Source organism: Mizuhopecten yessoensis, unplaced genomic scaffold (assembly GCF_002113885.1).
Source record: "Mizuhopecten yessoensis strain PY_sf001 unplaced genomic scaffold, ASM211388v2 scaffold11009, whole genome shotgun sequence".
Classification (NCBI taxonomy): domain Eukaryota; kingdom Metazoa; phylum Mollusca; class Bivalvia; order Pectinida; family Pectinidae; genus Mizuhopecten; species Mizuhopecten yessoensis.
This window is the reverse complement of record NW_018408833.1, coordinates 221,096-238,153: the sequence shown is the minus strand read 5'-3', so window position 1 is coordinate 238,153 and position 17,058 is coordinate 221,096. Positions and strand designations below refer to the sequence as shown.

General features: G+C 37.2%; 1 protein-coding gene across 1 annotated transcript; it reads right to left on the bottom strand.

The window, feature by feature from the left end:
• Positions 1–504: 504 nt before the first annotated feature.
• LOC110464559 (solute carrier family 2, facilitated glucose transporter member 1-like) lies at positions 505–12,473 on the bottom strand. Its single transcript, XM_021519831.1, has 11 exons — positions 12,323–12,473; positions 10,691–10,789; positions 9,900–10,060; positions 9,323–9,447; positions 7,627–7,797; positions 7,255–7,362; positions 6,254–6,342; positions 6,014–6,112; positions 5,603–5,815; positions 4,791–4,994; positions 505–2,775 (listed from the first exon to the last, which is right to left on the bottom strand). Exons 1-11 carry the CDS (start codon positions 12,437–12,439, stop codon positions 2,575–2,577), a joined length of 1,587 nt encoding a protein of 528 aa, XP_021375506.1. The 5' UTR covers positions 12,440–12,473; the 3' UTR covers positions 505–2,574.
• Positions 12,474–17,058: the final 4,585 nt, after the last annotated feature.

The following is a 17,058-nucleotide window of genomic DNA, read 5'->3' as shown; positions in this document are numbered from 1 at the left end:
CATTCTCCTAAACCAATGTGTACATTTGAATTACAATGTATTGAAGGCCATATGGTGGGTATTTTCTTAAAAAATAAATACAGCATAATTAAATGGCACAATTTCAAGCTGAAAAAATACACAACATCATACATGTACATGTAAAAACATTGTAGGAATGTACAATCAAATTTTAAGGATGTAACATTGAAAATATACAATAAGATGTTGTTCATATATACAATAACATTGTTCGTATATACAATAACATTGTTCGTATATACAACATTGTTCGTATATACAATTACATTGTTCGTACATTTTATAACATTGTTTGATAACACTGTAATATTACATATAATAGCTGTGTCCTCCCTCCTGCCCAGTGATTGCCTTATTATTTCCTCTATGCATAGATACATAGTAGGATCAGTCTAAGGCCATTCTGAATTTTCCTCCAACATTTTTATCATTTCTACCTGTCTATTTGGTCCCTATGGTAACAACACCCCCAGCGGTCCCGCTAGTGAGGTAGATCGCTCTGGTCCTGCTAGTGAGGTGGATCGCACTGGTCCTGCTAGTGAGGTGGATCCCTCTGGTCCCACTAGTGAGGTAGATCACTGGTCCTGCTAGTGAGGTGGATGGCTCTGGTCCCACTAGTGAGATGGATCGCTCTGGTCCCATTAGTGAGGTAGATCGCTCTGGTCCTGCTAGTGAGGTGGATCGCACTGGTCCTGCTAGTGAGGTGGATCCCTCTGGTCCCACTAGTGAGGTGGATCCCTCTGGTCCCATTAGTGAGATGGATCGCTCTGGTCCCATTAGTGAGGTAGATCGCTCTGGTCCTGCTAGTGAGGTGGATCCCTCTGGTCCCACTAGTGAGGTAGATCCCTCTGGTCCCGCTAGTGAGGTAGATCATTCTGGTCCCGCTAGTGAGGTTGATCGCTCTGGTCCTGCTAGTGAGGTAGATTCCTCTGGTCCCGCTAGTGAGGCAGAACCATGGATTTTTTTTATATATTTCGGGATACCCCTAATTATAAGCTGCCTCCCTGGTAACGTGTGTAGGACCTAGCATATCCTTAGGCTGTGACTTGGACTGGATATGTGTATCAGGACCCTCCAGGATCTCACCCTGATCTATAATTGTTATGATCCAAATTTCTCTACATTGTTTAAATTATAAATATAACCAATTAGAACCAATCAACCTGGATAATTCAAATGATAATCAGAACAACAAGTCAGTTTTTTTTAAAAGCAACTTATGACAGGATGACTTTTGAAAGCCTGAAAATGAATGGTTTTGATTGGTCAATTGTATGTGTAATACAATAATACTGTGTCTATGTCTTACGTAAATGTTCTCACATTGTAAGTATAGGTAATAACAATGTATACAATTTTATAATAACACTGCAAGTATGCAGGTTTATGTAATGATATGTAATGACATAATCATATGCATTAGATAATATTGTAAGTACATGTTATAATATTGTACATAGAGTATTTTTCAGACAAGGTATACTGGCAGTGACAATGTATATTTTCGACACACTTTTTTCTTACATTGATTCGTGATCAGGACGCTCCTTCTCAAATTTAAACCCTCTGTTTATTTGTACAAATACCACATTTACTTAATTATTAAACATGTAATGGTTCATTACCATAAATGCATTACAAGATTAACTGTTTTCATCATCATCATCATCATCATCATCATCATCATCATCGTCAATAAATAGCTTGTCATTGTCAACCCGTTGAATAAGTTGTTTGCTATTTTAGGTCGTCTATTGATTGGTTTGTTTACCATTGGCCCATTACATGATTGCATTGGTATGTTATATTTGGCCGGTTATACGATTGGTTTTTCATAGTCGGCCAATTACATGATTGGTTTGTCATGGTTGGCTAATTACATGATTGGTTTGTCATGGTTGGCTAATTACATGATTGGTTTGTCATGGTTGGCTAATTACATGATTGGTTTGTCATGGTTGGCTAATTACATGATTGGTTTGTCATGGTTGGCTAATTACATGATTGGTTTGTCATGGTTGGCTAATTACATGATTGGTTTGTCATGGTTGGCTAATTACATGATTGGTTTGTCATGGTTGGCTAATTACATGATTGGTTTGTCATGGTTGGCTAATTACAGGCTAATTACATGATTGGTTTGTCATGGTTGGCTAATTACATGATCGGTTTGTCATGGTTGGTTAATTACATGATTGGTTTGTCATGGTTGGCTAATTACATGATTGGTTTGTCATGGTTGGCTAATTACATGATTGCAACATTATACTTTGCCAGTTAAAATGACATGGATTTAAATCAAAGCAAGTGTAATTAATGAAGCGTAAACGATGGACACATGTAGTCACCATTTATCTGATGATTTACTTGAAATGGATTAACAGTTATTAAGGTACTAAATATAGTAACAAAGTAAAAGCATTTACCAGGTTCCTGGTACACAGTAATAAAGCAAAAAATATCACGGTGTTTTTGGTTCATAAAAATACCGCACAAAGGATCACAATATTGCTTTGGTTTGAACAGAAATGGAGTAAAAATGATGACTGACAATCAAGAGTAGCTCTCCCCCGGCAGTCGTGTATAATGGCGTGAGTCAGGACTTTGTATTAGATTTTGATAGTCAGATTTGAATGAAGATGTTATTTCATCAATAGTCTTTCCTTTTGTCTCCGGAACTTTAAAAAAGGTGAACAACCAGAAAAATACCAGCATCCCAATGAAAGGAAAGAAGGAGTATTCTGCTATGGCAGCCTGCAAAAACAAAACAATGGAAAATATCAGCGTTGTATATTCTACACAAACTTGAAAACACATACAGTGAAAATAACAAGTTCTACATAATGAATGTCAACACCAACTTTTATTATATTTCAAATTCAATTGAAATTTTCTTAGTGTAGAGTTACATTACGGTTTCACAGATAGCTTACTCTGTCCACTCCATGTATCTTTGAACCAACAAACATTTTAAAAACATAAAAGCCATGAAACACAGGATGTTCAATCCATCAAAGTTAATTAAGTTACAATAGCAACTAGAACACTGACAGGTCAGTAAGGGCCCCGTCTTGTTGCAATATATCCCCCATAATCATCAAGAAGCAATCTGCCCATATAGCTGAGCTTGACGTTTGATATTTGGACTTCAAAAAGAATCGCAAGGAAGCAAAATATACATTTTACATGTACTATGATGTGAGTCTTGTTTCCTTCCACCTCCATATTTGCTGGGCTAACAGAAATGTAAATACCGGTGCAATACTCATTTGTTAGCTTTGATTTGTTTTATTTCACCTTATATACCTCCTCCATCAAGAGCCATGGTCAAAGTCAGAGATCCACTTTGTCTTTGACCTTTGGACCCAAATGACCTTGACCATTAACCCAGTGACCCTGATCTTTGGTCAGTTGACTTATTCTTTAATTCCGACCAACTTTGCTTCTTAATATCATAACAAAATGTTCATCAGTGAAAAATACAAAACTTGACCTGGACCCTCTGGACCTGCTTAACCTGGACCTAAGGTCAGTTGACTCTGTGTTAAGTTCTGAACAACATTGCTTCATAATGTCATAACAAAATGTTCATCAGGGAAAAGGTACAAAATTTAACCTTCACCTTTGGTCAATTGATTCCTTGTTCAATTCTAAGCTACATTGCTTCAAAGTGTCATCGCGAAATTTTCACCAGTGAAAAGATACGAAATTTAACCTTGACCTTTGACAAAATGACCTTGACCTTTGGTAAGTTGACTCCTTGTTTAATTTTGATCAATTTTGCTTCATAATGTCATAACAAAATGTTCATCAGGGAAAAGGTACAAAATTTAACCTTCACCTTTGGTCAATTGATTCCTTGTTCAATTCTAAGCTGCATTGCTTCAAAGTGTCATCGCGAAATTTTCACCAGGGAAAAGATACGAAATTTAACCTTGACCTTTGACAAAATGACCTTGACCTTTGGTAAGTTGAAGCCTTGTTTAATTCTGATCAACTTTGCTTCATCATGTCATAACAAATTGTTCATCAGTGAAAAGATGTAAAATTTCACCTTGACCTTTGAACCTAATGAACTTGACCTTTGAACTTGACTTTTAACCTCAATGTGTATTTTTGTGAACTGAACATCTTGACCAAGTCTCATGTACATCAATCAATAAATACCAAAGTTTTCAGCCAGGAACTTAATTTGTGGACGGACAGACAGACAGACAGACAGACAGACAGACAGAGTGATTACTATAGGGCACCCGTATCTCCGATACGGGGCCCTAATTAACTACTGTATGACCAAACATTTTACAGTGTATCTGTCCGTATCACACAAGGAATCAAGGGAAACCTCACAAACCTCACAAACCTCACAAACCCGTTTGAAAAACGTAAAAGCCATGAAACACTGGATGTTCAATCCATCAAAGTTAATTAAGTTACAATAGCAATTAACTACTGTATGCCCAAACATTTTACAGTGTGTCTGTCCTTATCACACAAGGAATCAAGGGAAACCTCACAAACCTCACAAACCTTTTTATACAGTTCATGTCATACTGTTTATACAGTGAAGACTACAGGTACCAGCCTTTTATCAAAAATAAATCTTATGAAGTAGGACGAGGAAAAGTGATAAAGATAGGGCCGTCACTGGGGCTCGAACCCGCGACCCTTGGTTCTCCAGCCTGATGCTCTACCACTAAGCTAAAGGGAATTTACCTACAGCTGACGCTTGTAAGGCAACCTAATCAATGCACATCTTTTACACTTACATGTATTTCTGGGTATGAAAGTCCGACTATGAAATTGGCAAGCCAGTTGGTCAGTACAGACAAACTAACCGCTGCTGACCTTGGTCCCTGAGCAAATAACTCGGCTACGTAAAACCACGGTATAGAACCTGGACCTGTGGCGAAGGAGATCATGTAGGCCATGACAGCAACAATACTGATGTACGACAGCCATGAAGCATCATCCTGTAACATACAAATGATATGATACAGGTTAACTGGCAACTTTGAAATTCTAAAACATGACTGTAATCTCTGTGTCATTAAGACATTAATATAAGATGGTCACAGGGAAAGGTGGTTAAACCAAAAGCAGAGGTGAAATGTTCAGGGTCAGTTTTGAAAATGGTCTGTTTCAGTTCAATAGTTAGCTTATAGCAAAGTCTGGTGGAAATTTTGGCCATAAATATTTAAGATAGCCTATGGAAACTAAATATGTAATAGAAAGATGGTAGTACGGTGAGTGGCTTATCCTATCCTATAGTCCCCTCCTGTACTATTATAATAAATAACAAATAAAAGCATTATTATAAATACTGTAAAACTTTCAACATGTCAAACTTTCACCATTCGTCCATGAAATCAAATATCAACCAGCATTTATTATACATTTCTCATTTGATTACTGTGTTTATTATGTTATTAACTTATTTTCACTGTAATGATAGATTGGCACTCAATATGGAGGGTAAAAAACGTGAAAACTAAACTGTGACGAAAATTACCATGACAACAGACAGGTAGAAAGGGGTATTTACCTCTGGAATGTAAGGAGAAAGAGGAGGTTAACTAACCTTGAAGATGAGGGCCACTGAAAGAACAACACTGAATGTCAACATTCCCCCGAGGCCAATCAGATGAAGTGTGCGCCGACCAAGCTTATCCATGATGTTAGCCGACACGAAAGTCATGCAAACATTCACAGCTCCCGTACCAAGCGTTGCGTACTGAGCATTCAGCTGACTCAGTCCAGCACTCTCAAATATCAGAGTGGAATAAAAAACAACCTGAAAGTAAAACACCATAGCAACAACTCAATCATAGCTGTATATCCACTGTGCAATCACCCAGTGGAAATTTAGTCAAAAAGACATTTTAATTATTCAATATGATGAACATACCTTCTGTAAACATAAGTCTGTGTTAAAAATTATAAGACTTTTAAAAAACAGAAAAATGGATTTCTAAATGATTTCAGAACTTACAGCATTGACACCACTGAACTGTTGAGACAGCTGTAGCACCAAACTTATGATCAATGGAGTGAGGAGTTCTCGGTGCCTGAACAAATCTGTGAAATGGAACTAAAATCAAAAAAGAAAAAAGATACACCATTATCAACAATAAATCAACAATTATTATTTTCTGTAATAAATTCGTCAAGAAACTTAATTATATTCTGACCTCAGATACATGTATATCACAGAACATGAGGCAGATCTTACCTCTGCAGCCCTTTTTGCCTTTTCCATCTCAATTGTCATCTCCTCTAACTCATCACTGACATCGATGTCTTTTCTCAGCCATATCAAAGCTAAAAAACATTTCAAATATCAATCATAAGATGTTTTTCATTAAACATCTGATGTTTTACAAGAGAATACATAATTTAATGAAATCCAAGGTGAAAGTTTGTGGTATAATCACTGAATTCAACTTCTCCCCTCTCAACTTCTCCCCTGCCTAAAACCACATCTCTTGAGATCTCTTTCTCCAAACTCTCGATGTTATCTTTATCTCTCAGATCTCTTTCCCAACTCAACACATGTTCTCAGTATCCCAGATCTCTTCTGCATCCCCCAGATCTCTTCTCCTTCTTTATCATTCCATTCCAAAGAACCCTTCCTGTACCTTAAATTCTGAGACTGATTTCTCCCTCCTGCCTCCTTCTTTATCTCCCATACATCTTCTCTTGCCCCAAAAAATCATCCCTTTGTCCTAGATTTTTTCTATGATCTCTTTTCAAATCCTCTAGATTTCTTTCCTTGCTCCTGATATCTTGCCCTCTCCAATACATTGTTCCCTTCCCAATACACTTTACCCCTCCCAAAGACATTGTTCCTTTTCCCAGATTTCCTATGTATTCACCTCCCCCACTTCTTCTGTCAGAACCCTTTCTTTTCTACAGACATCTTCTCCAGACCTCCCCATTACACTGCCCCGCTGCCCAAGACATATTGCTCCTCCCCATAACATCTCCATGTTCAAGACTTCTGCCTCCACCAGACCCCTACTTCCCTATGACAGCCCCCGATTCCTCTTGAGGACCCCTCTCCCACACCTCCCCCAGACCCCTACTTCCCTATGACAGCTTCCGATTCCCCTTGAGGACCCCCCCCCCCCCCCCCCCCCTGCCCTTTTCTCCCTGCAACAGACCATCTCTTTTCCAAGCATCCCAACAACTCTAACCTGGAATTACATCTAAATCTTAATCTCCAAAAGTCACCTTTTTCTGCCATATCCTCATTGCCCTTATTTATCATTAGGTATCTTGGACTTTCTGGACACCATGGCAGGGTCAATAACTGGAACACCATCGGTACAAGGGTGCATCCTGTAACACAATATGTGATAACAAACTGTGAAGGTGCTAATACCAATTCCTTAAGTCTGTCCTGGTAAGAAGAACACATCTTAAACCCACACTTCCTGTCACAAGGATATCTAAACTTAACATGCATGTTGTTCTATGAATAAATCCTACCAATTATACCCTGGTACATGTATGTCTAATGGATAAATACAGTGAAGTCTACCTTGATGAAGGTATGTACAGTCTTGGGCTCAAAATTTGAATGATGAAGATGCCAAATCTTACCAAGCAAATAATTCCATGTGTCCTCCTTGGCAAGTACATTTCCAAGGCCCAGAATCTCCGAGACCAGAGTTCCAGAACAGATTGCCAGCTGATTAAATGTGCCTGATAATCCCCGTATAGAGGTTGGCGCAGTCTCCGACAGGTACAGGGGCACTATGACAGTGTTTATACCTACAGGTAAAACATATTACCATAAAAACTCACGTAAAGTCAACATTTTGTGTATGTTATTTAGAAACAGAAATTTTAGAGTTGAATGCCACAAAATATTACCAGTGAAGTATCAGGAACAATATCAATTTGGTAAAAACTTCTATGAAGATATACATAATTGCTACATCTTCAGGTGTGATGATAAACGGACACATTTTTATCACTTAATTATTGAGTGTTTTTTTGTTTAAGCACTAATTTATATTATCTCGAAAATAGCAACAGAATTACTTTTTATATACATGTGTATTGATAAATATCCTCTGAAATTAAAAGTTGTGTTTTTGTAAAGCATCTGTTTTATAAATGGAACTATATTTACTGGAGTATTAATATATAAGTCTGGATCAGCTGTGGCTCAGAACAGAACACTTAACAAACAATACATTATGTGCCGGCTGACATCTTTGTTGTAGTCAGATTGATAATACATGTTTAGTGTACTGTAATGTCTGCTAAATCTAATTTGATAGTGATTGAAGCTTGTATGTGTAAGTACAATCCAGCAGTGTATGCTATTGAATGGGTTTTATGAAACTCAGTTGGAAATTTTCCGATTATCAGGTAAAGAATCTGTAGCTGTGACCTTGACCCTGAAGGTATAACCTTATCCAGACTACTTGTGTAAAGCTTTGTGAAATTGATCGATAATTTTAATCAGGACCTGCAAACAAACTAAATGCTGACAGACTGACAAACAGACAAGTGTGTGACCTTCAGCTCAAGTCAAATGATTAGTGTTAAGCTTTATCAAATTTGGATGAAAAGTCAGAAATGTGTAAACAACCAAATTTTCAAATCATCAAATAATAGGATTCTGTACCTTGACCTTGAAAGTGTGACCCTGACCTTCATCTCTCTAAAGAAATTGATGTCAGTAATGCTGATATTTTTGTGAAATTTCATGAAATGTGGATGAAAATTTTAGTACGGAAGTAGAAAGTGCGACAAGACGAATAAATAATTTTCTAATCATCATGTTAAGATTCTGTAGCTGGGACCTTGACCTTTAATCTATGACCTTGACGTTTGATGGTCTTTCGAAAATTATGTCAGGAATGCTTGTGAAAACTTTCATGTAATTTGGTTGAAATAATTAAGTCACTGCCAGGAACTTGCAGACAAGCAAAATATTGACAAAGGGACAGATAGGATGCATGATGCTAATATACATTCTGCAAAACGTGGGCATATAACAAATTGGAAACATTAGGCTATTCAATTCAAAAACTTGAAAAGTAATAAACAAAAATTGAGTCTTATGGCAGATTTTTCTTAAATATATTAATCTGCCATGTCCCTGAAATGTGCATTCAAAAAAATAGAAATCTATTTAACAAACGAGCAACAAGAGGAACATAACAGAGGGATGTGACCTGATCAACATCTTCATTCAAATATAACGGTGTCAAAAGAGGATCCTATGGACCATAAAATAAGATTGGGTTATGTATTATTAAGAAATATATCAAAATGCACCCACCACAACACAACCCAGCCACAAGCCTCCCAGCTATGAGCATTTCATATGATTTGGCAAACTTTGAAGAAATTAGCAGGCCACTTGCTATTAAGTTGAGTAAATTATTTCTTAGGAGGCCTCCTCTCCTGGAGATAAAAATCAGTTTAACTGGATTAATACACACAACCAATTGATATTGATAGTACTACATTCCAAATCTATTGATAGTACATGCATGTGTGGCAGGTTTTAATTATACACAGGATTAAGGTCGCCTTCTGGCTTCGAGCTAGAGGGAATTTACCTTTAGCTCAGTGGTAGAGCGTCCGAATAGGAACCTAGGGATGGCGAGTTTGATCCCTGGTGGAAGCACACTATATATATATTCTTTTTCTTGTTACACATGTATAACATTTGACATCCCTAGGTTCCTAGTCGGACACTCTACCACTGAGCTAAAGGGAAATTTGACCCCAGATCACGATCTGTTAAAATATATATGTAGAATAAATAATTTTCTCAGAATGTTAAGTCAGCGTTTCCCTAAACAAACATTTGTTGTGATTATTGTTACCTGACCTGAACATGGTGAGCCTACCTGCCAAATCTGTTGGCCACATATCCTCCTGAGAGGCCCCCTATCATACCCCCGATGGCAAAGATGGACACGGTAAACGACCACAGGAGTGTGAGGAGGGATGATGACATGTACTCCCCATTTCTGTTGTAGTATGTGCTATTGTAGAAGTCCTGGATCACCTATAAAAATTATGACAAAAATCTAATAAACGTGGGGCCATTGGTGGCCAAGTGGTTAAGGCGTCTGACATTCTGCTACCAGTAGCCCTCCACCACTTGGATGAGGGTTCGAGGCCTACGTGGGGCAGTCCCCAGGTACTAGCCGTAGGTCAGTTTTTTTCTACTGGAACTCCAGCTTTCCCCCACCACCAAAACCTGGCACGTCCTTAAACGACCATAGCTATAAATGGGACGTGAAACACAAACAAACTTATAAACGTAAAGATATGGCACACCTTTTGATGATATCTAACAGGTATCATAAGCCATGCAGCATTACCAGGTGTATTTAATAAGCATTTAGCATTCAACGATATGCAGGCTTAACCCAGAACTACAGTGTCTTTTTTTACTTTTGTGACTCTATCCTTAAACAGTCTATAAGGTTTAAATCTGATGTCGATCAGAAATAACTATTTCTCATGACAAATCAACCTAAATATGTTGAAAAAATACCATATGCACAAGATACAAGACATTTTAGAAACCTGAGAATTCTAAGTCATTGATTTAAATTTGGACTTAACCACACTGAGTCTACTTTGTCACTGATCCAAGGGTCATGCAGGTCTTAGGTACCCGGGTACTTACCTCTGAGGGTTCATTGATGACACCAGAATTGTAACCAACGATGAAAGAGGAACCCAGGATTGAGGATGAAATGGCAAACGCCAAACGGGATGTCAAGCCCTTTACAAAGAGAAAAAAAATCATCATGATAGCTTTTATGAATATCAATGATACAGTGTGATCAGTTGAATTATATAGTAGGTGATACTGATTTATCTCTATATAAAATACAATTACCTGGTATTACAATACATATAATTATGTATTAATAAAGCTTAAGTCGAATTCCTTCGTCCCCTTCATCAGAATTTTGACATTTTGATAGAAAGACGTCTCCCACATTAGACATGTGTCAAAATGTCAATAGTATATGGTGTAGGAGCCACAGGTACATATGATTGTACTCAGAGAATGTTTAAGGTTTAACACCTGGTAACAGTCTGCATGTACTATATACTCTATTTAGCCCAGGTTTCCTCTGGGCCTGACACCAGATTTTGACAGATAGATGTCAGGTGGCACCAGGCTTAGACATTTTGACCACAGGGACCTGAGAATTTATTAAAGCTATATTTGGACCTAAACTAAGGTGTTCAGAGTAATTTTACACGTAAATGGGGGCGGGGGGGGGGGGGGGGGGGGGGGGTAGACTGATTTCGGTAAAATGGTGTTTTAACCGAAAAACCTTAGTTTAGGTCCAAATATAGCTGTAACAAATTCTCAGGTCCCTATGATTTTGACATATGCAAAGTAAGTCGACTTGCACAGCCTCGATGGTTCCAGGATGTTTCTCCCAAAATCCTGTTCTCCCTAGGTTGTTTTGCGCTAGATTGTTTCGCCCTAAAACCAAAATTTGAGGGCGAAGTTTTAAGTGACAACTTAAGTCTTCTTTATGTCTTCCATATGATTAAAATCAATTTTATAAAAAACAATGTATTTGTGTTTTTTTAAGCGAGTGTCACAAATGGTAGCTGTGAAAAGCTGACTCTGCACTCAGACAGTTGCTACATGAAATATACCTAACACCAATGTAGAAAGTTATCAATAAGTTGAGTTGATATTTTTAATTATCAATTGTTATATTAGCGTATCAATAATAAAAAGAGAATATAGGGCAAAACAAACAAGGGCGAATTGGAGTTAAGGCGAAACAACCCTAAGCGCGAACAGGATTTAGGGCGAAACAACCTGTTACCGCTTCGATCTAATGTTATAGGCAAATGGCTAGAGGAAACTTGTGCTAGTATAAATTCTGAAACAATTTCTCAAGTAATGAAGTACCGCAATATACAGAAACTGTTACCCAAATGCAGGATTATTACCCATATGCTGGGTTGTGCTGTTGTGTCCAACCAATTACAAGGTTGGGGCGGATTTATTTTTAAAGGGAGGGATATAAATCATGCAGTGTAGGGGGTTTATTTTACGTTAAACTGTTTAACATATTTGACCAAATGGTGAAACATATTTCCATAGTACCCTAAAACACTTTAGGGGGTACCGAATCATATAACCCGAAAACCGACAATTTCGGGTGCAGAAACGACGTCGGTACTGTACAGTATCGTCGAGACAGTCAGACAGTAGTCAGTTACACAGATCGCTCAAAATGTCGTATAAACTTGACAGTCGGCGGTCATTGAACTACTGTACCTTCTTCTCTGTCGTCACAGAAATAGAATCAATGACGTCTCCATTTTCTCTATAGAGAAGGGAAGCGTGCTCATCTTCCCCGACATCACTCTCAAAACTGTTAGCTCTCCGTGACATAGCCCTGTTTGTATTTGTTTACTTCACATCCGCCATTTTGTTCAACGAAAATGTCACGTGTTTATCACATGATTAGATATAAACTGAAAGTAAAGCGCGCCAATATTTAGACTTTTGATTTCCTGACGTGATACAATATTTACATACCAAATAATTTAGCAAATGAAAAACAGGATTTAAGTGATAATTTATTCTTAAACCAATTACCAAATTGAAATATTACCAAGGGTGATATTGGTTGTAAAACAAACATCTGGTAAAGAGGGGTACAGTATACATGCGTTTAAAGATATATAACTCCTAAATCCCTCGTTTAAACATTGTCCCTCAGCCCACAGGGGACGTCACTCTTCATTCATTTACACAACAATTTATTCCAATGTCCCAATAACCATAAAGGCCTTTGAAAGTAAATTTTGTTAAGATCCCATAATTCTTGTGTGTGTGTGGGTGTATATATATATGGTCATACTACTAGTGTTGTGACACTGGGACTCACTAATAAAGTACACAGAAGTGTGGCAAGACCCCCTGGCCAATCGTTTTTTCATGCCTTACAATTGTCTACAAGGTTATAGGGTGGGGATTTCATTAGTTTTCATATGTAATATATAACCTAGGGAAAAAGTCACCAGGGGCGTGACTGGATCGAAAGGCGAACTCTAGTAGCATGATTGAGTGTGTGAACTACATGACAGGGATCTCAATCATATCCAAGATCTGATGCTGATGGGACTAAATCCTCAGTGTAGGACCGGAACCCTGAGCTAGTCCTGGTAAAGGTATTTGTCTCTTACAGTATACCTACTTTTTCAAGCAGAACAGCGGGCCGTACATCCGAAATTGTTCTATTGGGAGATTCCAGTCCCATGGTCAACTGACCAATTCCATTTATACAAGATAATAAGACAAAATCAACTTTCCTTATTATTACTTCATACCAAATGTGGTGACAACCCAGGCAAGCATTAGTTCACTACAGTTCATACAGGTACACGGGGACATCACATGGCAACCTAAACGTATAATTACACTACAACCCTGGGTTACAGCTATTTAATGATATCTTTCTGATACAGGATTTCATACCCTCTACACCAGACTCAATACATGACAATTGTTATAATAAAAAGATTTATTTTTATTGTAACGACACTACAGTTCATAAACTAGCTTTGAAATTATAAAATAAATCAATGTTTTCCCTGTGTTTGTCCAGTGCATTCCGGTAAAGCTATTCCACACATTTGCGGTTCTTAGTAAAAAAAACACTATCTTTCCTCTTCATAATTGTACGATGTTAGGGGTATATTTTCAAAGAATTTCCTCTGTTCCCCGATCGATTTGAAACATTTTCCTTAACTTCAAAAAACCAGTAACATCGTGGTCGTATTTCCCTTGGATTACTGATTTATAAAGTTCTATTTTCCCTTGGATTAATTTATAAAGTTCTATCATATCTCCTCGCTGTCTCAGGCTGTATCATAACATTGGCATTTCCGCATCTGATATCTCTATAGAGCAGTGTCAGAAAGCTGGTTTGTAAAGTCGTTTGCAGTGTTCCTTCCTACAATTGTACGTGCATATGGACACCATGTATCACACCATTTTTACATTCTTTAGAGATCTTCCTGGAGCAGGTTTTGATCAGCTTCTTTAGTGATAACTCTGAATATTTTTGTGTCATATGCGAACAAGTACGCCTCCGAATCCAGAGTATCGGGTAGGTCATTAATGTAGACGACAAACAATATGGGACCTATTACAGACCCTTGTGGACCACCTGATGTGACATGTTTTCGTTCCGAGTAATCTCCATTAATAACGACGCATTGTTTTCTGTCTTTTAAGAAATCCTCTATGCATCTTACAACTGTAGATGTATTCCGTAAGCTTTTACTTTTTAAACAAGTCTCTGGTGTGGTACGATACCAAACGCCTTTTGGAAATCTGTTTAAATACAATCGATAAGGTTTCCTTTCTCCATTGCGAGTTGAAGAGTTGTCGATCTGCCCGATATAAATCCATATCGTTTATTGCTAAAAGGTGAGTTGAATTCCATTTGATTAACTAAGTGATTTCTTACGAGTGTCTCCATTGTTTCGCACACAATTGAAGTGAGACTGACGTGCCTGTAACTTCCAGCAAGTGACTTGTTTCTTTTCTTATAGATTGATTGTATAGTTATGTCAATGGCTCTACTGTTGTGTTGGCCAGCTCCTCGTTTATACAACAAAGAGTCCCATTGACATACGTTATAAACAATATATACCGGTATATAATACATTGCTGGCTCTTTTGTGTGAACATTTGATTTCTTTTACCATTTTTGACACCTGTGACCTTGAATGAAGGTCAAGGTTATTTATTTGAACAAATTTGTAAGTCCTCCATCCCAGCTACCTACTAGTCAAGTATCGTTACAATGATCAGTCTTCTTTAACTTAAGAAGAAGTTGTTTTAAGGTTTTAACAATTTCGACCCCTGTGAATAAAGGTCAAGGCCATTTATTTGAACACATTTTATATTCCCTTTATTCCAGCTTCCTTCTGGTCAACAAGTATAATTCTAGGCTTTTAGGTTTCTTGGAAAATGTCAAAAATGTCAATTGTTAATGGATGACAGATTATGGATAAAGATGGACAAAGAGTGATAGCAATAGGCAAAACAGCCTCGTCTCAGTTGACCTAACAAAATACAAGTCATATTGTTAAAATTCATTTCATTTTTATTTCATATTTGTTTTAATGCATAGTAATAAACATCACTTTGTCAATAAAATTTCAAATATCTGTTTTGTCTCTTAATACACACAAATACCATTATAAACTGAAACACATTGAATATAAATAAATAGCATAGGATAGTAGAAATAAAAATAAACTAATTGCACTGAGTAGAACATCTTTCACATAAATATACAGTATGCCTCCGCACTAACTAGTTCTTTGCTGTATGTGTTTATTAATGTTGAAAAGTACATGTTCATGCAATTTTTATAATGTCAGATATTTTACTTTCAGTTGCAGCCGTTAAAGTGTTGTGTAATATTCACAATCTCTTTAATGATAAAATGCCCAATAATTTCACAACAATATGCTGTAAAAAATATGTTTACCACAAAACTCACAACGTTTTAAAAATATCCTAGGCAAACGAGATCCAACATCCGTATCCGAATCTCTAAATATTCTTATGGTCTTCTGTGGATGGATTCCTAAGGGAATACACAAGTCCAGCACAAAAAGTAGTGAAAAGTCAGGTAGAAATGGTTAGACAGCATCCAACAGAAGGTTAATCAGCGCATTAACCTTCCAATGGACGTTGTCCAACTTTTTCTTCCCAAGCCATACAAAATATGTTTACCACAAAACTCACAGCAATGTTAAGCAGATTTGTTTATAACAAAAATCACAACAACATTATAAAAATCTGTTTACCGCACAACTCAAAACAATATCATAAATGTAACGTAGATTATACATTTATAAATGACGTAAGTATAGTACACAAAGTGTTTGATATGGATTAACGGAAATATACAGAAAATGGAGGTAGAAAGAATGTGTAACGGAAATATACAGAAAATGGAGGTAGAAAGAATGTGTAACGGAAATATACAGAAAATGGAGGTAGAAAATTAGCTTGCACCTCACATTGAATATTGCAACAAATTTGATGGAAAAATTAATAAACATCTGAGTGACAATGGTGACAGCGATGTTGTCTTCTGTTTTGAAGGTATTTTTGCTGCAAGATTTGGAAAAAAGAAGTAGGAAAGTGATATGTAGTAAAATAAAATACAATGACAAGAAACAATCAAAACATAACAGAAGGCTGAGAAATCAGTAAAAACACAAAAAACACATTACAAAGTCACTTACTTATACTAGAGTATTGTATCCTGTTCAACCATTGCAGTACCGAATGATATACATTTGTATTTTGGGAAACATTAATTTCACATACAAGATTCATAGTGATTTAAGTCCTGAGTATTTCATTACGTTGTAATTTGACATGGTTAAAAGCAGCTTAAAAGAATATTACCTGGAAAGAAATAGTCTTCAAAATTTTACCTTGGGTAGAAATAATCTTCAGTAAGTTAACCTCAGAAAAACATGCTTTGATAAATTGTATAAAGAAGAAACAGCCTGAAGTAATTTGTCTCGGGAAGACAACAGCCTGAAGTAATTTGTCTCAGGTAGGCAACAGCCTGAAGTAATTTGTCTCGGGTAGGCAACAGCCTGAAGTAATTTGTCTCGGGTAGGCAACAGCCTGAAGTAATTTGTCTCGGGTAGGCAACAGCCTGAAGTAATTTGTCTCAGGTAGGCAACAGCCTGAACTAATTTGTCTCGGGTAGGCAACATCCTGAAGTAATTTGTCTCAGGTAGGCAACAGCCTGAAGTACATTTTTGTCTCGGGTAGGCAACAGCCTGAACTTATTTGTCTCGGGTAGGCAACAGCCTGAAATAATTTGTCTCAACAGCCTGAAATAATTTGTCTTGGGTAGGCAACAGCCTGAAATAATTTGTCTCGGGTAGGCAACAGCCTGAAATAATTTGTCTCGGGTAGGCAACAGCCTGAAGTAATTTGTCTCGGGTAGGCAACAGCCTGAA

Excerpts from the sequence above, each read along its gene's own strand:
- LOC110464559 (XM_021519831.1), bottom strand. The coding sequence starts at position 12,439 with ATGTCACGGAGAGCTAACAGTTTTGAGAGTGATGTCGGGGAAGATGAG. Across the intron at positions 9,448-9,899 it reads GTGGCCAACAGATTTGGCAG|GAGAGGAGGCCTCCTAAGAA; the intron begins GTAGGCTCACCA and ends TTTTATCTCCAG. Across the intron at positions 6,113-6,253 it reads AGGCAAAAAGGGCTGCAGAG|TTCCATTTCACAGATTTGTT; the intron begins GTAAGATCTGCC and ends TTTTGATTTTAG.